The 27525-nt window shown below is 41.7% G+C and overlaps 1 protein-coding gene across 1 annotated transcript; it reads right to left on the bottom strand.

Annotated features, from left to right (window-relative positions):
- Positions 1-220: 220 nt before the first annotated feature.
- On the bottom strand, positions 221-24784 carry LOC124256519 (tubulin gamma-1 chain-like). Its single transcript, XM_046690511.1, is given in 15 exon segments — positions 221-244; positions 1073-1170; positions 1173-1263; positions 1839-1912; positions 1944-2022; positions 2663-2821; positions 4850-4999; positions 6148-6234; positions 9174-9300; positions 10314-10393; positions 11522-11590; positions 13151-13318; positions 17038-17099; positions 19706-19756; positions 24692-24784. Coding segments are annotated over 15 exon segments (1368 nt in total). The 5' UTR covers positions 24741-24784.
- Between the last annotated feature and the right edge of the window lie 2741 nt (positions 24785-27525).

Below are 27525 nucleotides of genomic sequence, written 5' to 3'. Positions count from 1 at the left end.
CCATTCCTTGGAACTGAGCATATAGATCGCCATAACAACCATTCCTGGAACTCTTCAGTTAAGACATGGCAGTCTTTCTGATGAAGACTATGATGCTGGCAAGTGTAACAACTTTGAAAGGATTTAAGTCGCATCAAAGCTTGATATCTCGGCTCTCTGATCCCTGGACTAGAGCGACCACATCCTGTGAGACAGCTGGCTCCACATCAGATTCTGGTCATTACATTTGCTCTGCAGCTGCTCCCTGCAATAAAACATGGGGTGGTTGAGAAAATGTCAGGCTTAACTCTAGACAGTGCTTTGTCCATCACTGCTTTCATGCCTTTCTGCGCAAACAACCTATGCGACATGTGTCAACCATCTCAGTGAACCTGACCCACCGATCCAATTAGTCACCTCTTACGACAAGCATGGGTTGCTAAAGAACAAGTCTAACCCAGATAAGTTTTAAAGCACAAATACTATAGTGATTGGTACATCCCCTATCACATACTATGAGGGGAGGTGAAATGGAGGTTAACATTGATTTCAAAATTAGTGTACTTATATTTATATATCCACGTGCATGCATGTGCAAATTCCTGTATGTGTGTGCATGTGGCTGCTTCTACTAGCCCTACGCAGCTCTCACACTGCTAACCCATGGAGATACCCTGTCACAGTCGAACAAAGATGCCCTAAGAGTGTATGTCCCCTTATATACTGAATGCAGGGAAGGTAACAGTGAGTGAGTGAGTGAGTATGGTTTTATGCTGCGTTTAGCAATATTCAAGCTATATCACAGCAGGGGAACACCAGAAATGGGCTTCACACATTGTACCCATGTGGGGAATCAAACCTGGGCCTTCGGCGTGACGAGCCAACACTTTAGCCACTAGGCTACCCCACCGCCCCACAGGAAGGTAATCAGGACAGCAACCATTTCACACCGTTTGGTATGAGGTGACTGGGAATAAAACTCTCAACCTTCTGTTCTCAAGGCGGACATACCATCCACTTGACCATGAGTCAGTCACATCTTACACGGAGGAGTGAGGACATGGCCCCAAGATGATGGGAGTTGTCCGCCTACCTGTCGCGTGCCCCAGTCGAGATAGTCAAGTCTTGTGGCAGCCTGGTACTCATCAACCAGCTCCTGAAGAACTTCTCGAGAGTTATCAAACTCGTCAAGTTGTCCTTGAATATCGGCTCCTTCTTATACTGTTCCATGAAAGCCTCCCTCTTCCTCAGTTTGTCAAACTGGCGGAGGGTTCGATCAAACAACTGCAAGAGCAAATCAACAAAATTTTAACCTATCATGTATTTATTAGCATTGTGTTTAATGTTTACATTTCATCTCACTTAACCTGTTTCTTGTATTGAAGACTGTGCAGCCTTACCTTGAGAAAGTAATAAAAACCTAAATCAAGAAAACATTATGTCCACTTAAATCCACCACTTATCATTTATTATCACTCCTTAGGGAATAAAACTGACGGTTGCAAAAGCCAACCATTTCTTTTCATTCTTATATTTTGAGTTAAATGTAAGTATTTCACTACATCCCCTAAATATTAATCAAATGGACATCAATGAGGCATCAAGAAGACGCACCATTTTGTGGGTTTAACAACATCCATGTTGAACCACTTATCTGGGACAACACCAATATTAAAAGACAACTTGCGAGCAGCTGATATTGGGTGAGTGATTCATGCAAACTAACAAGATTTTGGAAGAATAGAACAAATTTTTTCACCAATCTAGGACTAAAGAACTAGTGGCCATGACTATCCCTTTCTGACTGTCAATGTGTGACCATTGTTGCACACAAGGGGTCCATGTAGTGATTGACTTACATGAGAGATGCTTGTGTGGTTGGCCATCATGAGGCCGCTGACACGATGTGCAGTCTGGATGTAGGGAGACTTCACTGATTAAGGTTTATGTGCACGACAGCGCACACACCTGGATACTGGCCGGACCCCAGGGGATAAACTGGGCCAGCTTCCGTTCTCGGATCCTCTGGAGACTCTTGTGTACCTGCACAGATCAGACATGACAGTGTGAGAGAGGAAATGCATCAATATTGTCAATAAATTGAAAGAACTAAGAACAATATGTGCCTCACCTGTGCAGGGTCCACCTGCTTGTATGTGACTCACCTCTGTATTGTCCACCTATCTCTGTAGGCGTATCACCTGTGTGGGGTCCACCTGTATGTGATCACGTGTGTAGGGTCTACATGTATGAGTCTTACCTGTGTGCAGTCCACCTGTATGTGTCCACCTGTATAGATATGTATGATCTGTGTGTAGGGTCCACCTGTATGAATCTCAAATCTGTGTAGGGTCCACCTGTATGTGATGTGACTCACCTGTGTAGGTATGAAGACATCTATATGAATCTCAAATGTGTAGGGTCCACCTGTATGTGACTCACCTGTGTGTATGAATCTCACCTGTGTGTAGGGTTCTTCCATGTGCCTCACCTGTGTGCAAGGTCCACCTGCATGTGACTCTCTCACCTGTGTTGGGTCTGGGTCTACATGTATGAATCTCACCTGTGTTGGGTCTACATGTATGAATCTCATCTGTGCAGAGTCCACTTGTATGTGACTTACCTGTGTGGGGTCCACCCGTATGATTTTCACCTGTGTGGGGTTCACCTGTATGTGACTCACCTGTGTTGGGTCCACCTCCCCCTGTATGATGTTGAGGATGGAGATGTAGCAGTGACTGGCCTGGCGATGTGCTCCCACCGGCGTCGACACCATCATGTTCTTGGGCTGCAGCAACCGTCTCATCACATCCAACACCGTGGTCTTCCTCACATTTGCCACCTGAACCACAGTCAGCAGACAGTCAGGAATGTATTCACATCACAGAAATTTATTAAAAATATGGCAAAATTATCTGTACACATCTGGAAGATTATCTTTAAGCAACATTTTAAAGCCTGAAGTAACAGTGAAGTAGAATTTCAACCTTTTTACAGTACCCCTGAACTGGTTAACACCGAGAGGAGGGAGGGTCTCACCTATTAGTTGGTTGTGAGGGGCGTGTACCCAGTCATCAGGAAGTGGAGTCTGGGGGTGGGGATGAGAGGGGAGGGTCTCACCTATTAGTTGGTTGTGAGTGAGTGAGTGAGTGAGTATGGTTTTACGCTGTGAGTCAGTTGTGAGGGGTGTACTCAGTCATCAGACAGTGGAGTCTGGGGAGTGAGGGATGAGAGGAGAGAGACTCACCTGTGAGTGGGTTTGAGGGGCGTTGTAAACAGTCATCAGGAAGTGGAGTCTGGGGGTGAGGATAAGAGGGGAGAGACTCACCTGTGAGTCAGTTGTGAGGGGCGTGTACCCAGTCATCAGGAAGTGGAGTCTGGGTGTGGGGATGAGAGGGGAGAGACTCACCTGTGAGTCGGTTGTGGAAGTGTACCCAGTCATCAGGAAGTGGAGTCTGGGTGTGGGGATGAGAGGGGAGAGACTCACCTGTGAGTCGGTTGTGAGGGCGTGTACCCAGTCATCAGGAAGTGGAGTCTGGGTCTGGGATGAGAGGGAGAGACTCACCTGTGAGTCGGTTGTGAGGGGTGTGTACCCAGTCATCAGGAAGTGGAGTCTGGGAGTGGGGATGAGAGGGGAGAGACTCACCTGTGAGTCGGTTGTGAGGGGCGTGTACCCAGTCATCAGGAAGTGGAGTCTGGGGGTGGGGATGAGAGGGGAGAGACTCACCTGTGAGTCGGTTGTGAGGGGCGTGTACCCAGTCATCAGGAAGTGGAGTCTGGGAGTGGGGATGAGAGGGGAGACTCAGGACCTGGGAGTGGTGATGAGTCTGTGAGTGGGTTGTGAGGGTGTACCCAGAGATCAGGAAGTGGAGTCTGGGGGTGGGGATGAGAGGGAGAGACTCACCTGTGAGTCAGTAGTGAGGGGTGGGTACCCAGACATCAGGAAGTGGAGTCTGGGAGTGGGGATGAGAGGGGAGAGACTCACCTGTGAGTCGGTTGTGAGGGGCGTGTATCCAGTCATCAGGAAGTGGAGTCTGGGTGTGGGGATAAGAGGGGGAGACTCACCTGTGAGTCGGTTGTTGTGGCGTGTACCCAGTCATCAGGAAGTGGAGTCTGGGTGTGGGGATGAGAGGGAGAGACTCACCTGTGAGTCGGTTGTGAGGGGCGTGTACCCAGTCATCAGGAAGTGGAGTCTGGGAGTGGGGATGAGAGGGGAGAGACTCACCTGTGAGTCGGTTGTGAGGGCGGTACCCAGTCATCAGGAAGTGGAGTCTGGGGTGGGGATGAGGGGGAGAGAGACTCACCTGTGAGTCGGTTGTGAGGAGCGGTACCCAGTCATCAGGAAGTGGAGTCTGGGGAGTGGGGATGAGAGGGGAGAGACTAACCTGTGAGTCGGTTGTGAGGGGCGTGTACCCAGAGATCAGGAAGTGGAGTCTGGGGGTGGGGATGAGAGGGGAGAGACTCACCTGTGAGTCAGTAGTGAGGGGTGGTACCCAGACATCAGGAAGTGGAGTCTGGGGGTGGGGATGAGAGGGGAGAGACTCACCTGTGAGTCGGTTGTGAGGGGCGTGTACCCAGTCATCAGGAAGTGGAGTCTGGGAGTGGGGATAAGAGGGGAGAGACTCACCTGTGAGTCGGTTGTGAGGGGCGTGTACCCAGTCATCAGGAAGTGGAGTCTGGGGGTGGGGATGAGAGGGGAGAGACTCACCTGTGAGTCGGTTGTGAGGGGCATGTACACAGTCATCAGGAAGTGGAGTCTGGGGGTGGGGATGAGAGGGGATAGACTCACCTGTGAGTCAGTTGTGAGGAGTGTGTACCTAGTCATCAGGAAGTGGAGTCTGGGTGTGGGGATGAGAGGGGAGAGACTCACCTGTGAGTCGGTTGTGAGGGGCGTGTACCCAGTCATCAGGAAGTGGAGTCTGGGTGTGGGGATGAGAGAAGCTATCAGGCCAATTAGATCATTGTTCATGTAACCAGGGTAACGCAGTGTGGCTGTACTTGTTGACATCACAGTTGATACCTGTTATAAATGAGATCATTACAAGAACTGATTTCAGTGGAAAAACGATGAATAATGTTTCTCAACCATCATCCAAATGATAAGAAATGACCTCTAATGAAATCAAGAAATGTTTATTGATACAAAGACAGACCACCCGAGAGTCCGACCAGGGGCTAGATTTCTGACGGATGGTCAAAATCTACAGCAAGCCAGCCCGATGGTCTGGTAAAATTTTTAGATGTCCCATTAAATTCACCATATCTTGGTGCCTGGTCTGGTTAAAGTCCATTTGGGCTGGTCACATTTTGAAGCCAAGGGTTTCTGACTTATTTCATACACTGACATAGATAATACCTTCAACATAAAGAACACTCTATGATTTCTTTGAGTGGCATTTTCAGAAGTTGGAGAGTCAGGTAAGGACAAACTTTATGGACGAACAACTTCTTTATTCAGGTGATGTGATGTTTTCATTGTCAAGCAGGTATTTGTTAAGCACATACCTGCTTGACAACGATACAAGAATCTGTATTGAAACGTTGCATCACCTGAATAAAAAAGTTCTTCATCCATAGGTGAGGTGAGGTGAAACTGGATTTAACGTCGTGCTTGAGAATATTTCGCTCATATGACGACTTGCATGCGTGTGTATGTGCGGCTGCTTGTACTAGCCCAGACTGAAACTGGTTTTATAGTGCTAGCCCACTGAGATACCATGCCACATTGAAGCATGAATACCCCACTCAGACACATTATACTGACTCCGAGCCGACCAGTCCTTGTTGTACCCATTAATGCCGAGCGCCAGGCAGGGACCAACAAGTACCATATTTTAACGTCTTTTGGTATGACGCGGTCGGGGATCGAACACGCGACCTTCCGCTCTCCGGGGCAGACGCTCTAACCACTACACCACGGAGGCGGTCTCTTCATCCATAGGGTTTGTCCTTATCTCAGTGACTGCATGCCTGATTTTCTGAATATGTTTTGTTTCTTAGGTGATCCACAAATGACTAAATGCCAAAACTCATGTCTTGTTTGTTGGTGTTCCAAATTTTGTTCTCTTCTTGTAACAACTTCTCGTTAGGACAATACTATTTAAAGCCAGACACTGAATATCTTGAAAATAAAAAAGCAGGTTATACAAATGCATCCCATCTCCTCACCAGCTGGTTGATCTGTGCCAGGGAGGGAGTGTCTATGTGAAGCCTGTCAGCAGCGATACGGTTGAGAGCCGTGTTGTCCAGCACCACCTGGTGGCAAACAAGAAACACTTATAAAGAAACAAAACAAACAAATGTTGCACATTGTACTGATTGGAACTGTTTGCACAATTTCACGAACAGGCCACAAGTAAGCAGTACATGTGAAATGATAATTAAATATTACAAAGTACAGGCGACAAAATATTTGACTCTTTAACAATTCAAACGAGAGTGAGTGAGTGAGTGAGTGAGTGAGTGAGTGAGTGAGTGAGTGAGTGAGTGAGTGAGTGAGTGAGTGAGTGAGTGAGTGAGTGAGTGAGTGAGTGAGTGAGTGAGTGAGTGAGTGAGTGAGTGAGTGAGTGAGTGAGTGAGTGAGCATGGTTTTATCCCACTTTTAGCAATATTCCATCAATATCACAGCAGGGGACACCAGAAATGTGCTTAACACATTGTATCCGTGTGGGGAATCAAACCCGGGTCTTCAATGTGACAAGCCAACGTTTTAACCTCTCGGCTACCCCACAGCCCCTTGACCACAAAAAACCACGTACAGTATTCTCCTACACTTGGGGCACACTCTACCATGGAATCACCATGTTACTCAGTGTCAGTAAGCAGGCTGTGGTTCCTAGGACCCAGACTAAGACACCCAGTCTGCATAGCCAAGCACTAGTAGAGAGCGTACCATGTAGTCTGCATTCTGTATAACCTCTGGTTACTAAGACACCCAGTCTGTATAGCCAAGCACTAGTAGTGAGCGTACCATAGTCTGCATTCTGTATAACCTCTGATTACTAAGACACCCAGTCTGTATAGCCAAGCACTAGTAGTATAGCCAAGTACCAGTAGTAAGCGTAGTCTGCATTCTGTATAACCTCTGGTTACTAAGACACCCAGTCTGTATAGCCAAGCACTAGTAGTGAGCGTACCACGCAGTCTGCATTCTGTATAACCTCTGATTACTAAGACACCCAGTCTGTATAGCCAAGCACTAGTAGTGAGCGTACCACGCAGTCTGCATTCTGTATAACCTCTGGTTACTAAGACACCCAGTCTGTATAGCCAAGCACTAGTAGTGAGTGCATTCACGCAGTCTGCATTCTGTATAACCTCTGATTACTCAGACACCCAGTCTGTATAGCCAAGCACTAGTAGTGGCACCACCCGCAGTCTGCATTCTGTATAACCTCTGGTTACTAAGACACCCAGTCTGTATAGCCAAACACTAGTAGTAGAGCGTGCCGTGTCCACGCAGTCTGCATTCTGTATAACCTCTGGTTACTAAAACACCCAGTCTGTATAGTCAAGCACTGGTAGTGAGCGTACCATGCAGTCTGCATTCTATATAACCTCTGGTTACTAAGACACCCAGTCTGTATAGCCAAGCACTAGTAGTGAGCGTACCACACAGTCTGCATTCTGTATAACCTCTGGTTACTAAGACACCCAGTCTGTATAGCCAAGCACTAGTAGTGAGCGTACCACACAGTCTGCATTCTGTATAACCTCTGGTTACTAAAACACCCAGTCTGCATAGCCAAGCACTAATAGTGAGCGTACCATGCAGTCTGCATTCTATATAACCTCTGGTTACTAAGACACCCAGTCTGTATAGCCAAGCACTAGTAGTGGCGCACCATGCAGTCTGCATTCTGCATAACCTCTGGTTACTAAGACACCCAGTCTGTATAGCCAAGCACTAGTAGTGAGCGTACCACACAGTCTGCATTCTGTATAACCTCTGGTTACTAAGACACCCAGTCTGTATAGCCAAGCACTAGTAGTGAGCGTACCACACACAGTCTGCATTCTGTATAACCTCTGGTTACTAAGACACCCAGTCTGTATAGCCAAGCACTAGTAGTGGCGTACCACACAGTCTGCATTCTGTATAACCTCTGGTTACTAAAACACCCAGTCTGTATAGCCAAGCACTAAGCACTAGTAGTTCTGTATAACCTCTACCATGCAGTCTGCATTCTATATAACCTCTGGTTACTAAGACACCCAGTCTGTATAGCCAAGCACTAGTAGTGAGCGTACCACACAGTCTGCATTCTGTATAACCTCTGGTTACTAAGACACCCAGTCTGTATAGCCAAGCACTAGTAGTGAGCGTACCACGCAGTCTGCATTCTGTATAACCTCTGGTTACTAAGACACCCAGTCTGTATAGCCAAGCACTAGTAGTGAGCGTACCATGCAGTCTGCATTCTGTATAACCTCTGGTTACTAAGACACCCAGTCTGTATAGCCAAGCACTAGTAGTGAGCGTACCACCCGCAGAGAGTCTGCATTCTGTATAACCTCTGGTTACTAAGACACCCAGTCTGTATAGCCAAGCACTAGTAGTGAGCGTACCACGCAGTCTGCATTCTGTATAACCTCTGGTTACTAAGACACCCAGTCTGTATAGCCAAGCACTAGTAGTGAGCATACCACGCAGTCTGCATTCTGTATAACCTCTGGTTACTAAGACACCCAGTCTGTATAGCCAAGCACTAGTAGTGAGCGTACCACGCAGTCTGCATTCTGTATAACCTCTGGTTACTAAGACACCCAGTCTGTATAGCCAAGCACTAGTAGTGAGCGTACCACGCAGTCTGCATTCTGTATAACCTCTGGTTACTAAGACACCCAGTCTGTATAGCCAAGCACTAGTAGTGAACGTAACACACAGTCTGCTTTCTGTATAACCTCTGGTTACTAAGACACCCAGTCTGTATAGCCAAGCACTAGTAGAGAGCGTAACACACAGTCTGCTTTCTGCATAACCTCTGGTTACTAAGACACCCAGTCTGTATAGCCAAGCACTAGTAGTGAGCGTACCCGCATGCAGTCTGCATTCTGTATAACCTCTGGTTACTAAGACACCCAGTCTGTATAGCCAAGCACTAGTAGTGAGCGTACCACGCAGTCTGCATTCTGTATAACCTCTGGTTACTAAGACACCCAGACTGTATATAGCCAAGCACGAGTGAGCGTACCACACAGTCTGCATTCTGTATCAGCCTCTTGAGCGTCAGTATGGAGTTGTATGGCTGAACCACAACATCAGAGATCTCGTCCACGTTCGGGAACACTGAGTACGTCTGGATAAGCTTCTTTGGAAATCTGAAAGGAAATCTTTCATTTTTCATTTTTTTTAACACTATGATTCAACTTCTAACATCAGTTTATGTCAAATGAACAATTTAATACTAAAAAATATTAAGGACAAATTCTTCTGTATTACCAAAGTTAATTGGCTAATAAATAATGCAACAGAGCCATCTAGTCCTCCCCAACCTTTATTATAATAATAACAAAAAGACACGGTCATCAATATCCCTTGCCAGTGTTCTCTGTAAATTAGGTGTGGGTATTGCATAGAATTTTCATATTGCGATATATTGCGATGCGAAAGCATGTATTGTGATAGGATTTGCAATAATATTGCATGAAGTATTTGTAAAAAAAAACTCAGGTAAAGGGCTCGGTCAAAAGCTGTGTTCTTAGCATTCACTTGAACTAGCCTAGTTCACTTATGTCCGGGATGTTGTTTGGAAGATTGTTCCACAACATAGCCCTGCTTTGGAAAATGATTCGTCACAGTAGTTCTTTCTGTGTTTGTGGGGTAGTTGGTTAGGCTTTCATGTTCGAATTTACAATTTGTGTTTCTGGTGTGTGTTGCTGGAATATTGCTTAAAGCGGTAAAAACCAAATCTCCAACATTCATGATGTTCTTATTCTGAGTTTGTCTGGAGTTGTCTTTGTTTGTTTGTTGTTTAACTCCGCAGTCAGCAGTATTCCAGCTCAATGGTGGCGGTCTGTAAATAATCAGATCTGAAAAAGGCAATCCAGTGATCAACATCAGGAGCATCAATCTATACAATGACCAGATCAGCAAGCCTGACCACCGAATCCCATTTGCTGAAGACCAGTTCTAACCCAGATCACCTGGAGTTATGATACCAGTTTTAAGTAGTCCATTAGTAAATGTGCTTCAAGACTAAAGGCAACCTGTCTTCCATTTTGCAACATGTATGCTTGACAAGTGAAGATGAAAATACAATTTAACATCTCTGTTCAATACTAAAGTGATTGGCAATGAACTGTTGGTTCTGAAGTGATATTTCTGTACACACCTGTCGTTAAGCCTCTCCAACAGGTAGGATCCCATTCCAGACCCTGTTCCTCCAGCAATGGAGTGACTCAGTACAAACCCCTGGAACAGACACACAACAGGTCATATAACATCATCTATCATGCAGAGGTGCCGCTTTAGTGAGTGAGTGAGTTTAGTTTTATGCGCTTTTAGCAATATTCCAGCATTATCACAGCAGGGGACACCAGAAATGGGGTTCACACATTGTACCCATGTGGGGAATCGAACCCAGGTCTTTGGCGTGACGAGCGGACACTATAACCACTAGGCTACCCCACCTCACACACCCTACTCGAGGGCTATGGAGTAATCACTTGGTAAAAAGAGTAAATTCATGTGCCAAAGAGTAACAAGAAAAGTACAATACTTTATGGATGACAACAACTATTATATTACGAGGAACACTTTTCATGGATAGACAACTTCTTCACTGCAACAGATCCGACGTTTCGGTGTAGATCCTAACACCGTTATCATGCAATGATACATTTGCTTGATAACAATAAAGAAGCTGTCTATCCATAAAACATTGTTCCTCCTTATCATACCAGCTTCTAAATGCCACTTAAAGAAACTATCATAATTTGAAGCGACATTTTGTTATAGTTTCTTATACCGTTGTCAAGCAAGAGTGAAGTACTACTGCACAGAACTGACTTGTATACATGTAACAGGGATTAAGTAAGACAACATGGGGGTATGCATCAAAGGGAATAACAACAGAAGATTAACATTAAGAGTATCATGGTGCAGATTTTCACTTCGACATTTTGGTTTGAAACTTGTCCACACATGCACTAAAGTTAGTAACAAAATTGATCAAAGCTCTGCACATTCAATAATTCATCATGAACTGAACTGGTAAAGACAATGGTATTTTCAGCACTGACGAAATATTGTACACACAGTTAGTTCCCTTCAAAATGTTCACGAGAATAATCTATTAACAATTTTCTCTTTGTTAGAAGTTAAGCACTTCCCATTCAGGATATTTTCTTAAATCGATAAATAATGTTCAAAATTTACAGTCTGCTCCAAATGGCAAGATTAAGTCTCACATTCAGTAATATTGATCTGTATTTAGAGAGAACTATCTTGATTTCCAGAACCAGTTAATACAGGAATCTTTTATGAAAGTGCATTTCTAAGATTAATTCATGAAGACTGGTAACGAAACATGTTTCATACCTCCAAACTGTCACTTCCATCAGCTTCTCTGTCTATGATGTCAAACACATCCTCATACAGTCCTTCAGCCTTAAAACAATCACAGACACTTAAAAAACATGCTATGCTGTATCTATGATTTGATTGATTGATAGATTGATTGCTGTTTGACGCCGCACTCAGCAATATTCCAGCTATATGGCACTGGTCTGTAAATAATCGAGACTGGACCAGACAATCCTGTGATCAACAGCATGAGCATCGATCTACACAATTGGGATATGGTGACATGTGTCTACCAAGTCAGCGAGCCTGGCCACCCACTCCCATAAGTCACCAAACGTTACTGAGGATCACTTCTAACCCAGATCTGCAAGGGTCTCATAAACATTAGGGTGCCTACGTATGTTGGCTATCGAAGTAGCTGTGCCACATTTTGTTTATGCCTGATCTGTGTCTGTGAGCTCCATTCACATGCACCAATTCTAACCCAGATCTTCAAGGGTCCGTATCAATGAAATGATGTGTGAGTGTGTGTGTCAACAACCTCAGTTAAAACCATTGAAAATTTTAGGAGTGAGTGAGCTTGTGTTTACAACCACTTTTGAAAATTTTAGGAGTGAGTGAGCTTGTGTTTACGCCACTTTTAGCAATATTCCAACAATACAACAGCGGGGGACACCAGAAATGGGCTTCACACATTGTACCCATGTGAGGAATCAAACCTGGGTCTTCAGCATGACGAGCAAACGCTTTAACCATTAGGCTACCCCACGCCCTTAAAATTATGGGAAGAAATATCAAATCGAATTTAAAGGGTACGGAGGTAGGGATAGCAAATCACATCCTTGTATTTGCAACACATAAACAAAATAAATCAGCAGAGGTGACTCTGTCTGAAGAGAATATATTTGGGCACCCTCTAAGTGAAAGGGTTTAATTTGGCCATTGCCATACAGGATTCCAGGGACAAGAAATAATTACAGTCGAGCACCGTTGTGTCGATATTCATGGGAAATATCGAGTTATCCGAACATTGAGACATCCGACCAGGGCATATCATCACCTACCGGTATATCATTATGAAAGGACACAAAACGCTTCTCAGTATGTTTGGATTCGAAACTATAATCCGTAATCAGTAGTGTTTATTCATAACAGTGAGTACTTCCTGATTAATTCCTTCTTAATTAATCCTAATTAAATAACAAACAAGTGACACCTTCAACTCAATTAGCCCTAATTAGTTTAGACAACCGCATCCCTTTGATTCATGCCGCATCGTGAGTAAACGTGTGGAAACAACCTCGGTTCAGAGGGATACTTGCCTATGATAGGTAGGTGAAAATCGAGTTTCTTTGCAAATATCGAGTTAAAAGGGTAATTTTGCTTGTTGGGACCATGAAATTATATCGAGATATCCGAAATATCGAGACATCCGTATCGAGTTAAAAGAGCTTGAATAATGATAAATTATGAAGGATTTTGCCGGGACCAAGATGTTATATCGAGACAACCGAGATATCGAGTTATCAGAGTTTGACACATCGATGCTCGACTGTATATTAATGCTTTATATGTGGACTGTTACTAGAAATGCTTACAAAAAGGAAGTTTACTAAGAGGATGTGTTTTCAAGGTTGAACTTACCTGTGTGTAGCCACTGGCCCAGTTGTTTCCCGCACCACCCCCGTGTTTTGACAGGTACACGTTCTCGGGGTTGTACAGCTTGGCGTATGGTGAGCTGAGGATTGAATTGATCACCCTGGGCTCAGTGTCCAGTAACACTGATCGTGGAATGTAGTGTTCGTCGTCAGCCTACACAGAAATGATGCTGGACTGTTACACATGTGGTCTCACCTGAGGCAAGTGAATTTGTTTAAAACTGCCTCTGTTCACCCAGCAGAAAATGGGTACCAGATGGGATAAGTCACGTGACAATTTACCTTCTAGCGTCTCACAGGGAGCTTGGTTTATCCGGGGTAACATGTCCATCATGTTGTATGTGCATGCCAGTGGGCCATGGAGCTCCGCACTATGTAAGTGGGCCATGGAGTTCCGCACTATGTAAGTGGGCCATGGAGTTCCGCACTATGTAAGTGGGCCATGGAGTTCCGCACTATGTAAGTGGGCCATGGAGTTCCGCACTATGTAAGTGGGCCATGGAGCTCCGCACTATGTAAGGGCCATGGAGTTCCGCACTATGTAAATTGGGCCATGGAGCTATGTAAGTGGGCCATGGAGCTCCGCGACTATGTAAGTGGGCCATGGAGTTCTATGTAATGTGTGGGCCATGGAGTTCCGCACTATGTAAGTGGGCCATGGAGCTCCGTGCACTATGTAAAGTGGGCCATGGAGCTTGGCACTATGTAAGTGGGCCATGGAGATCCGCACTATGTAAAATGTGGGCCATGGAGTTCCGCACTATGTAAGTGGGCCATGGAGTTCCGTATGTGTGGGCCATGGAGTTCCGCACTATGTAAGTGGGCCATGGAGCTCCGCACTATGTAAGTGGGCCATGGAGTTCCGCACTATGTAAGTGGGCCATGGAGTTCCGCACTATGTAAGTGGGCCATGGAGTTCCGCACTATGTAAGTGGGCCATGGAGTTCCGCACTATGTAAGTGGGCCATGGAGTTCCGCACTATGTAAATGGGCCTTGGAGTTCTGCACTATGTAAGTGGCCTCATCAATATTATTACACATATACCCATCAAGTGTTATTTTTTCTTGTTTTTCTATGTAAATGTAGCCAAATTGAACTAAACAAAGTGTACCTGATTTCAACATCCAAAGATGGCATTTGTCAATATCCAAAGTAAATGGCGTATTCAACTTTTTATTCAACATTTTACAGACCAAAGTACATGTATATCTAACATAAATTTACTCTATGCCGTTGAAACAAGTGGTGTCAACACTTAGATGTGTTTGCCATCAGGTAATGATCTAAATGGGTTGGTAGTCTGTAAATAATGACCAGACAATCCAGTGATCAAAATAAAGAGCATTGTTCTACATAGAGCTGTGACGATATATCGTAGTATCGATAATCGTGATACTTTATCTGACGATAAATATATCAATACTTTTTCCTTATCGTGATATGTATCGTTGACCTTAAAATTATTAATTTTCACCAGAAATTGGCGGTTATGTCAAAATTTACACTGTTAATTGCAATCAAAATATACATTTTGAAAGAAAATAACTAAAGATAGCATATCGTGATATGCATCGAATGGAATCGTATCGTTCCAAGATGTCGCAATACGTATCGTATCGTGATATCTCTGTATCGTCACACCTCTAGTTTTACACAATTGGGATATGATGACATGTATCAAACAAGCCAGCAAGCCTGACCACCTGATCCCGTTAGTCACCTCTTACGACAAGCATGGGTTACTGAAGGCCAATTATAACCCGGATCTTCACGGGTAGATCCAACTGGAGCGACACAATCCAGAGTGGTGTGGGTGCAGATATTGCCTTCAGTTCAATATCAGTCTAGCTGAAAACTAGCTGAAATTAAATATCATGTTTTGCCTTTTCTGATTTAAGGAAACAATTTATTAACCCTAAATACTATGTAAACCCTTTGCTTGAAATATTTGTACGCTTCTCGTCCATTAATAATAAAACTACTATTGTACATAAAGGCGAGAATTGATGGATGTTAACTTCATTATTTTGAGGAATACAACGTTTTCTGAGTGTAATCTTACCACTTCAACAGGTGAATGAACATACCAGGAAGCAGATAACTATTAATATAAGTGTGGGTGAAACAAGAACAGTTCAGCTTTATTTGTTCCGGACTCAGAAACAATGTTATCATCCTAAACAGTATTTCCTGTTAGTGTCATGCACAAAAGCATTCAAAATGGCCACACCCATGTTAAGCTGTGAGACTGAGAGTGGCACCAATAAACATTTTGATGGGGTGCCGAAATATATTATTTTATTTAGGATATTTATATAGCGCACATATCCAGGCAACTAGCAGTGCTTCAGCCAGAATTTTTTTGAGTGTTGCCAGTTGGCACCTTAACTACTAAAATGAGTGCCAATGCAGTTGAGACTTTTGCCATTCATGGTAACCATGGTATAGAAGACCTGTGGATTATATAAAATGTTGCGCCAATGGGCGCTCTAGCATTGAACACAAGTGCCATTGCATATTTTTTAGTGTGAATGGTGCAATGGCGCCTGCCTGGCTGAAGCACTGAACTAAAGTACTGTCAGAAATAGAACAAAAAACTGTTTTTAGGCTATTGCTCTGTATCACTAAAATTTACACAATTGCAAATAGCATATGTCGAAATAACCCACATCGGCCTACTGGGCGTTGAGTGGGATGCATGTTTACTCGTAAAATCGGGCAAAAATTAGAAAAAATACGAATACCTGCTGAAAACAATAGATCAGACTATAGATGGCAATTAGGTCGCTCAGCTAGGTATGACGACGGACCGTCGACTCACATGGCATGAAATGCACATGCTGCCCACAGGCACAAGGGGTCATCTCAAAGATATTTTATGTTTTTTCATGTGTATTATGTCTCTATTGATTATCTTATCTCAACTAATATCGCAGTTACCCAGCCCGACCCCAACCACCGTCTGCAACACCCGTCCTGGTTTTGCTTTTGAGACGGCACCTCCTACCTGTATCTTTTTATAGTGATAGTGAGACGCCAAGGTAGCTACATCCTTAATAGTTTCAGTATTAAAGTTATTATTTTTTAAGTCTGCTATCGTTTATAATGAAGCTAAATCTAATTTCAAAATGATCATTTAAAAAGTGTCCTTTGTAATACAATATCATCACACACTAATTTGCATAAAGCCATGGTCTGTTCTGAATAAGTTGCATTGGACTTAGAAAAAAAACGCATTGCTCATTTCTGCACTAATCTCTCCTCAGCAAAATCCTTCTTTTACGTTTCCTATCTCCCTCCCAATGAGACTGTCATCGAGCCGAACTTAGTTTAACAGATATTTTACACTTTCACATATTAACTACATACATTGTAGAGATAAATGTGAAAAAACAAAACAAATTCTATTTCCGACAGTACTTTAGTGCATGCTCAAGGCGCTGGTACTTTTTTCCCTCGATCATTGGATGTCAATGTTTATTCTCAACGGCACATTGTATTATCAATCTCAACTCCCTGGGGAGTATACAAACTCTTGCGAGCCAATAGGGGCACCTAATTATTGTGGCTTTCTCATCCTAACGAGGTACCCACTGGGGGGAAATAGATCTTGAATCATTTGAGCTGGTCAAATTTATCACATTTCAAATAAACTAAATCATGGTGCAGAGTATTATTGAAATAATTTTACTCAATATTTCAATATTTACCATGCCATGGCACACAGAATGAAGCACTGTTTCAATCCCTGTACTGTTAGGGCAAGAATCACAAAACTAACCCGTAATGTAATGAAATCTGCATAGAAAATGTTCCTGCTTGTATCACAGGAGACAGGGAGTTCCCTGTCTGGAAAATAACATTGATTCTACCTGGTAAAAGAACACATCCTTTCGGTCTGTTCCTTCCGTGGCATACTCCTCAAGAATACCCTCTGAAACATGCAGTATAAGTGAGTGAGTTCAGTTTTATGCTGGTTCTAGCAATATTCCAGCAATACTATGGGGAAGGACACCAGAAATGAGTTGGTAAATTTAGTTTTACGCCTCTTTTAGCAGTACTCCAGCAATATCATGGAAGGGGACACCAGAAATGGGGTTCACACATTGTACCCATATTGTTACCCCCGAGCAATATAAAAATGAGTGGGTGAGTGAGTTTAAATTTACGCCGCTTTTTGCAATATTTCAGCAATATCACGGCGGGAAACACCAGAAATGGGCTTCACACACTGTACCCATGTGGGGAATCGAACCCGGGCCTTCGGTGTGACGAGCGACCGCTTTACCCACTTGGCTACCCCAGCAATGTAAAAACATCACACGTTAATCATAATCATTGATAATATGCACCTAAAATGTTTGAATCTCCAAGACCAAACAATGATGCAAGCGTCTAAAATCACTGCGTATTTGAGATAATTTGTGCATCAAATACGCAGGTTTTCTGCGTCATGGCAAACACTGTTCTTATCTATTTATTTTGACAGTAATGAGCTCATTCGGTGTTGTCCTGATGAATTAACAGTTAACATGGACAGAACATGTCAGATAATCTATTTGGTTCTTGTCTCACAGAATATACTGAATGATACATCAACTGCTGACTTGCTATTGTGCTCTGTACCCAGTTTTCATATTCCTCACAGACTATTTGTGACATGCAGGGCTCAGATAATTTTTCAACATCACAGACTATTTGTCACATGCACTCCTTACTTGTTCAATACAGGAGTACTGGAAAACCTTAAGAGTACATTTAGAGTACTGAATGGAAATTAATGGAATATCAGTAATCTTGTGTTTCGTTTCATATATGCACCACAACATTGCTACTCTTGTGTAAACATGTCAATAAACAATAAAACAATACTTTTTCAGATAAATCGCCTGTAAATGATTCAAAGACCGCACATTATTGCCGTGGTGAGTATCTGCTACGTTTTTCTAAATTATTTCCCTACCGTATCGTGCATATTTTTTTATCCGTACATATGCTGATACGGCCCTTATCTGGAGCCCTGTGACATGTATCAAAGGATTTTACCTTGACTTACAAGAGAGTGTGTCAGTACATTCTACAGGTCCTTGCTGGTAATATAAGGGACCTGGGAAGTATTGACATGGTGTTGTGTAGTGTTGTGTATGTTCAGATAATTACTTCAGAGCCTGGAATGAATCAGTGATCATGTAGACAGTGGTCCTGACTAGTGGTGGTCCGATTAATTGAAATAATCGAAGATTGGTCGCAGTGACTAGGCGACCAAGCAATGCGATCATGTTTTCTCATAATCGAACACAAACAATTCTAGAACACTTTTGCATAAACAATATTTTTCACAAAGGTTGGTTTTGTAAGTTACATTTCATAACCACTACAAGCTTGTTCCAAGTCATGATTAAATTTATCTTAAAGACTCATTGAATATTATGTTCCTAACATACTAGTTAAGTAGTAATCCTTTCAAGATGTGAAATTTGCCACCAAAAAACCCCAAAAGAACTATATGTTTTTTCATTATGTTTTTTTTTCATTAACAAAAAACAAAAACTGGAAAATGTCATAAATGGCAGCTAACCAATTATTTTTGATGATTGATCGGTTGTAATGAAACAATCATCAATTATGAGGTTTTAACCAATTCCCAACACTAGTCCTGACTGATGGGTGAAATATCAGACACAGATAACTTCTCTTGATGAGCTGTACATATTTTTGTGCATCTCTGTGGGTGCTGTAGTTGGGGTTTTCTGCGTCCATTCTCTAATTTGAGCATAAAACCCTGTGTATCATATTCGCCTCATAGGGTATTTGTTGCGTCCCTTCTAAATACATTCAATGACCAGTCACTGAAGTTGAATGTTTAACAAACATCTGCTGTTTAACCAAACTTTCAGCAATATCTGTATGTTGTATATCAAAAACTACAAAACTAGAAATCCTGCTAACCATCAAAAGCTGCATTAAATCCACTATGAGGGGCATATGATACATATCACAAATATTGGGTCACAAATACAATTACAAACCAGCAGCCAATGTATTATTCAGCGATATAATATAAAAAGCATTGACAATTTTTTTACCATGTTGACATGTTAATTTATCATAACAATCACCAGTGACCAAATTATTGTCAAACATTTTACATATAAGAGTGTCGGCTAATATCCAGGGCCCCGTTTCACAAAGCTATCGTAGCGCTACGACTGTCGTACCTCCTATACTGTAACATAGACTTACGACAGTCAAATCGATGTTGTTGGATATCCTGCTTGATGAAACGCGGGCCCTGGCTGGTTTGATCCTCTTTTGATAAATACCACCCAAACTCAAGCAGTGAGTGAGTTAGTTTAGTTTTACACCACTGTTAGCAATATTCCAGCAATATCACGACAGGGGACACCAGAAATGGGCTTCACATATTGTACCCATGTGGGGAATCGAACCCGTGTCTTCGGGTTAACGAGCAAACGCTTTAAACGCTAGGCAACCCCACAGCCCCTCTATCAACAAGAAATAAAAATCATTCTCCTTTACCTGGACTTATCCCATGTTCTGCACACAGCTGCTTCCAAAACTCCAGCCCAACTGGAAAGACAGAAAAGCAAACATGACAACAATCTCAATGACTAAGAGGCAGGGATGGCTGATGAGATCAATAATTGGTAGGTCTGTAATGATGCATCAAACTATTGATGGATTGCAATTGTTGAACCTCCAATAGCAATTAATCGATGGTAGAAATGAAAAACTATCGATAGTATGTGTGAATATTGATAGTTTAGTAATTGACTTCCGTTGATAAATGCACAGCGCAATATACAGGAAGTACCAGATTCGTTCACTTTGATTTAGAGTTATCCATCCTGTTACTTCTTTAACAATCTTGATCTGGATTTCAAGTTTCTTCTCAGTTAGTAAAAGAGACAAACTATGTCAGCTTGTTTTTATTTCATATGAACTATACATTCATTTGGGAAATGATTTCAAATGAGACAATTCAAGTATTTTATTTCAATAGTTAGTCTAATACTATGAGTGAGTTCAGTTTGGCCGCGTTGAATATTCAAATGAGACAATGGGCTTCACACATTTCGAAAAAACCGGGTCTTCAGCATGATTGCTATTTAACCACTATACCCACACCCCTGGTCACAATAGACTAGTATGTCACAATAGACTATCGCTATTGCAATAGTTGTTTCCCCCTTAATAGTCGCCCCTAATAATTGGAAATATTGTAGCTGGAAACTATCATTAACGATAATACATTTTTATGAAATAAAGTTATAATTTAGACACACAATGCACAAACTTAAGTCTTTGAAATTATGTTCAGAATGCTGTTATCGTTAGCTACCCAAGCATAATGTTGCTTTCCTACGGACTTTTGGGAAATTTTGCTCAAAGTTACTTCTCCAATATATGTATTGATAATTGATCGATATTTAGTTCACGATTACTGATTCTCTGAGGCCACACCATGTTATCCTGTTCTTGATAATGAAATTGTAATTAGCTTCTTGTGACTTCAGACTCTTTGCTGAGCTAATTCCCCACAACCAGACCAGCACGCCAGTTAGAAAGGGGTTTCACCAGGAACCTCATTGGTACCACACATGGGAGGGACCATGATATTACACTCAGCCCAGACACTGGACACTTGCTGATACTGCTTTTATAAGAAGTGTAAGCATGATGCTGATAAATAAACATGGTTATGCATGGCTCGATTTAGTGCTTTGTTACTTGCACTGGTGCAACCAGATATTACAAAGTGCAACCTAGTTATTAGTCAAACTTGCACCAGGTGCAAGTCAATTTTTTTAGAAATAAATCAACAATAAATCTAACATTATAACTAATATAAGCATAAGTATGTCAGCTCATTTTTTCTTCTAAACTTCTCCTAAGCTATGGCCCCGAAACATTGCTATTTATAGACACATCTCAGCTACGGCAGCTCTTGTAAACAGGGATCAGCTGCGTCTCTGTGTTGCTATGGTTTCATGGGTGAGGTGAGGTGAAATTGGGTTTAACGTCGTGCTTGAGAATATTTCGCTCATATGACGACGTGCATGTGTGTGTATGTGTATGTGCGGCTGCTTGTACTAGCCCAGACTGAAGCTGGTTTTATAGTGCTAGCCCACTGAGATACCATGCCGCAGTGAAGCATGAATACCCCACTCAGACACATTATACTGACTCTGAGCCGACCAGTCCTTGTTGTACCCATTAATGCCGAGAGCGCCAGGCAGGGACCAACAAGTACCATATTTTAACGTCTTTTGGTATGACGCGGTCGGGGATCGAACCCGCAACCTTCCGCTCTCCGGGCGGACGCTCTAACCACTACACCACGGAGGCGGTCTTCATGGGTACTAAATTACAGAAATATGTTTTAAAAAAATATGTTAGTGTTGGGAATTGGTTAAAATCCCATAATTGGTAATTGGTTCATTGCAACCGATCAATCATCGAAAACAATTGGTTAGCGTCATTTATCAAAGTTTTCTGTTATGTTTGTTAATGCACACAAAAAAATAAAGACAAAACATGTAGTTCTTTCAATTTTTGCAAATTGCACACAATGCATTTGCAAATTTCATATCTTTAAAGGATGACCAGGGAGTCTTTAAATCATGACTTGGAACAAGCTTGTAGTGCTTATGAAATGGAACACTTGTTTTCATTAACAATATTTTTCACAAGGTGGTTTTGTCTGTTACATTTCATAAGCACTACAAGTTTGTTCCAAGTCATGATTGAACTTATCTTAAAGACTCCAAGAAATTTATGTTCCTAACATACTAGTCATCCTTTAAAGATGTGAAATTTTGCCAAAAAAACAAACAAAGAACTACATGGTTTTTTCCTTATTTTTTTTGTTCATGAACCAAAATAACCAGGAAAATTTCATAAATGACCCTAACCAATTATTTTCGATGATTGATCGGTTGTAATGAACCAATCATCAATTATGAGATTTTAACTAATTCCCAACACTACAATGTACATGTAAACAAGAGTCAAAGAAACTGAAAGGCTACATTGCCTTGTCATGAACCCCTGCAATCAGTCAACTGATAACTCTTGATCAGCTGGTATTTCAGATAAAAGATTTCAGCTCATGTGGGTACTGTACCCACTGTATTTCTTGTTGGTGGGTAAAATCAAATGTTGAGTGGGTATTTCATTTTCCGTTACCCAATGCTTTCAAAAATATTTAATGCGTATTTCAGTCATTTTACTCACCTAAGTATTATGTCATTGAAACTAAACCTTTACTAAGCAGGTATGTTCTGCCTTATGTCATACCTAATCAAAAACCAACTTTAAATATAATGGAAATGATTTCATAAAAATCACTCATCCTATACTGACAATTTTAACACTTGTCCTATACTAACAATCCAACTTAATAGCAATGCGATGTCTTTTTCATTCGCTAACAAAATATTTATACATATATTCCATATTTTGGGAGTTTTAAACAATTTGTGGGACTACATCTAAGGCAGTTCGGATCATCAGACTATAGTGAATAGACACTATTATTTTTCAATGAAAGGTGGAAATTTTCTATGAGGATTTTACCGGATCAGTTCAAACCTTATCTTAATTAGCTGTATTAGTATTAACTGCACTTCATTAGGAGTTAACAATCACGTCTAATTATTTATGTTCCTTATTTGCTTTGATATTCCGTAAGCTTACAACACCTCTGTATCCACTTTACTTTCAGTGACAGATGATGTAAGGAGTTGTACATATCTCATAATGACTGAATGAGAAGTTAAAGTTTCTGAAAAATGGATTTTTTTTATGTTGATAGTTGTAATTTTTAAGTTAAAGGCCAGGGTGCAAATCTCCAAAACCCCATGGGTTTCTAAGTAGTCTCCCACTGGCTACTCCTCAGCAGTGTAGATGTTATCTGCCCATGAGTGTCTGTTCTGTGCTGTAGTACTTCACTGTTGCTTGACAACGGTATATGAATCCATACCAAAACACCGCATCATATATAATAAAAGAAGTTGTTATCCATAAAGAATCTTACTTTTTCATGAGTGACAGGACTGTAACGGCTATGGTGCATGGCAAGAATCTGGTGATGTCAAAGGTTAACCTTGGAATTTATTACTAAAATAGATAGTGCCTTAGAGTAAATGTCCTGACAACCCTTTTCACAATATATGTTGATGACTAAAGAGATTAATTTGATTAGCATACATGAAATTTCAATTTCTGAAAAGAAAATCTTCCTTTAAAGTCGCATGTCAATGACACATCAATATATTGAAAAAATACATTAGATTCACAACAGATCATCATACAGTGAATTTTACCTAATTCGTCAGCCACAAACAGCACGACCCCGTAGTATGCTTCAACTTCTGAATATGATTGAATTTCAATACAGGAGCGATCAGCTCCTTAACCTACATATATGTGTAAACCCCAAGAGAATATTTTTCAGCTCACATTGGTACCTGGAATCCTGATACTGGAATATATGTATGTGTTGTAATGAGCAGCAAGATTTAAAACTACCGTATTTCCTCTATTAAGCGCCGGGACTCTAAAAACTGCCGGGGATAAGCAGTGCTTTAAGAAATAAGCACCGGGTCTCTAATAAGCGCCGGGTATAGACCTTTGCCTTTTTTTCGCAAATGAATTCTCCCTTGGTCTAAAAATAAATATATTAAGGAATGGTCCCTTAAATCATAACTTCCTTTTTTCCTTCGCTTTTAAAAATACAGGGTATTTTAATTAGCACCGGGCCCCTAATAAGCGCCGGGTCTTGAGGTCCGTTGAAAAAATAATCACCTGGGGCGCTTATTAGAGGAAATACGGTATTTACCTAGAAGATGCTGTTATCAACTGTTATGTTTGGTATCGTAATCAAGACATCATTATCAATATTTTTCATGCATCTGTTCAATTAAAAACCTGTTACTGTTTGACACAGCACGTTGTTGCCCCAAACATGCATTAATTACTAAACCCAGCCTTGTTTTGTAGCGTGATCCAGAATACCCGGAAACAATTCGCAACTGCCGTAAAGGTGGAGGGTTTCTTTGTCAGTTTCCTAATTAGATTTTCTATAATAAATCAGGATCTTATCTATTTCTTATTTGGTGTAACATGAAACATGGCTCAGACAGATATTTCCCTTAGGCACTTGAGGCATTTTTTCACTGGCGCATGCAGTCGTTCTTTTGTTAGTGATCGATACGGAATTAACTGCCTTGCGCATAATATGTCTTGACTGTCAACTTTATCCAAGATATCTGTCACAGTCAGTGAAACCCAGATGCACAAATATACTTATCAGAAATCAGGAATGATAATCAGGGTGAAACCCGAATTCGAACCCACGGACATCGCATCTTGGCACTACTAAGGGATGCAACTCTGCACAGCGAAGCCCAGTGCAAAGATCATGTAATTCAGATGTACGGGTAGTTATGCCACGAAATAGCAGTAAGCACTTTTCCACTAATAAACACGTGGTAAATATACCTTGATTTCCACACTGTCCCAGCTGTAGAGTTATAATTTCTCGAGGCATGATTGCTTTCGACGACTTCCGCGGAGTTGAAAATGGCGGTAATTTGAACGGTGCTTATAAAAGATGAAATGTAAATGATACGAAAAACAAACCATTATCAGTAACAACTTACAACTTAACTTCGGCTTACTATATAAGATTTTGAAAATGTAAAGTGGATATGGCTTTACGTATATTAATCGTGAAGATGAACGCAACACATTGTTTGGAAATGCATTACCTGCATTAGTTCATGCAATTAACGGTGATCTCAATTAAGCTCTTTGTATCTTCCTTGTTTGACGTGATGTCATCATGAGATATGGGGAATAACGGCCATTTATATAAGCTGTACGAAAAGAGTAACACATTTATTTTCAAATACTGATAAAAGATTAAAATTGATAATAAAATATTTTCTGTACAATACGTTTTGTTTTGTTTTCAAAATGTTTACATCCGATCATTTTACAAAGCACACTACGTAATAAAGGATGCATTTCAGGACAGTTTGTCAGGTTGGCTTTCTAAATAAAGTTTGAATCGAAAATGATATATTACATTTAAAACTATTTCTCGTAACACTTGAAACAATGGACATGAAAGTAAAACGTGAACTGGGTCTTCAACATTTCCATACGTAAAATTTGGTAAAAACCCCATTCTTTTATAGTGAGTGAATGAGTATGGTTTTACGCCGCTTTTGGCAATATTACATCAATATCACGACGGGGGACACCATGCATTTTACCCATGTGCGGAATCGAACCAGGGTCTTCGGTGTGACGAGCTAAAGCTTTAACCACTAGACTACCCCCATATTTTATAACTGGATAGGCGTGAACAGCTGCAAAATTGTTGATGCGGCTTAAAATAATAGTCACTCATTCACTCTCAAGTGTCCCTGTTTCACGAAAGGACCTTCTCGAATAGAAATAAATAAATGTGCCAATATTTTTTCTGCATTTGACTGCAGCGCTAAAATGTATACCGTCAACTCTTGTGGTCGTTTTGAATAGTCTTGTTGCCGACAACTTTGATTTTGGTTTTCATCATTCTGCTGCCCATCGTTTGGTATGAATTGGTGAGAGAATCTCCCTTTCTTTGTTTTCTTCTTTTCCGTGTTGTTGACTGTGGCTTTAGAAAAAAAGAACCACAAAACGTTCAAGGCAACACACCCAGAGGCCAAGTGTACGCTGGCAGAACAGCCGAAGGCATGGCGTACTGTCGAGTAGATCGATACTCATGTATCACTGGATTGTCTGATCAACACACGATTATTTACAGACCAACCCGTGAAGGTCCGGGTTAGAATATTGTTCTTCAGCAACCCATGCTTGTCGTAAGAGGCGACTAACGGGATCGGGTGGTCAGGCTCGCTGGCTTGGTTGACACTCGGTTCCCAATTGCGTAGATCGATGCCCATGCTGATCACTAGATTGTCTGGTCCAGACTCGATTATTTACAGACCACCGCCATATAGCTGGAATAAAAGCTGAGTGCGGCGTAAAACAAAACTCACGCACTCATTTACAGACCAACGTCATACTGCTTGAGTGAGTGAGTATGCTTTTACGCCGCTTTTACCAACATTCCAGCAATATCACGGCAGAGGACACCAGAAATGGGCTTCACACATTGTACCCATGTGGGGAATCGAACCCAGGTCTTCGGCGTGACGAGCGAACGCTTAAACAACTAGGCTATCCCACCGCGCGTCATACAGCTGGAACACTGTTCAGTTGAATTCCAAGAGTCTGTCTTCAGTCAATCTGCAGTTTGTAAATACCACATTGAGATATCATAACTTCTTGGGTGTCAAGTTCTTTACAATAATGATATTCGGAGCATATGTTTCGCATGTTATGTCTGTGATTACACCCTCGTGTTCCCTAATGTGTCGCATGTTATATCAGTGATTACACTTCACTCAGTAAAGAACAGATTCTAATACAGAGTCAGGCACCAAATCGCCAGCACATAAAGTCAGCGATCTAACCCACTCAGCCATCGCAAATAAGTGTTTTGTCCCCACGTTTCGCATTTTATTTGTACCCCCTTTTTGTACCCCTCTGATAAGTGTACATTGGCCGAATTGGCCGAAAGTTCTGAATCGTTATTGTTTAGTTTGCCGTATTAGCATCTATCTGTAGGATGTGTAATCCAATCAACATGGACTGATAATCCAATTATCGCCGGTAACCGTCAGTGCTCCCTAGAGAATTGTCACGGTATATCTCTCCAGCTTAGAAATATTGCGTCATTGTGCGTTGGACCACCCAGTATATATAGCACCCAATATATATAGCAAATATCCACAGGCTCTTCACTGGCTGATAAAGGGCGATGAGTTAGCCTTGTGGTTAAAGCTTTCGCTCGTCACGCTGAAGACCCGGGTTCGATTCCCCTCATGGGTAAAATGTGTGAATCCCTTTTCTGGTGTCCCCCGCCGTGATATTGCTGGAATATTGCTTTAAGCGGCGTAAAACCAAACTCACTCACTCACTAACTGATACAAATTAAAAACAAATTATATTGAAGGTAACGCTACTTACACCTTATACATAGCCACTAATCTATCTTACACACCCTGATATATCCAAATACTCTAAATTACTTTGATAAGTCTAGATTCCAGGTGTGAGAGATTTTTTCTTTCTGTGATTTCATCTGCATTTCAAAGAATTTGTGTTCTCCCATATGTAAACCATAGTAAAAAAGCTAAGTTCGGCAGTTACTGACATATCTGAAGCTGTTATACCCAATTAAAAATGTAATGCCCCCAAAAGATCTAATGATAAAATGT

Source organism: Haliotis rubra, unplaced genomic scaffold (assembly GCF_003918875.1).
Source record: "Haliotis rubra isolate DU_JTF1 unplaced genomic scaffold, ASM391887v1 Scf1162, whole genome shotgun sequence".
Lineage (NCBI taxonomy): Eukaryota > Metazoa > Mollusca > Gastropoda > Lepetellida > Haliotidae > Haliotis > Haliotis rubra.
This window is presented reverse-complemented; position numbering and strand designations above follow the sequence as displayed.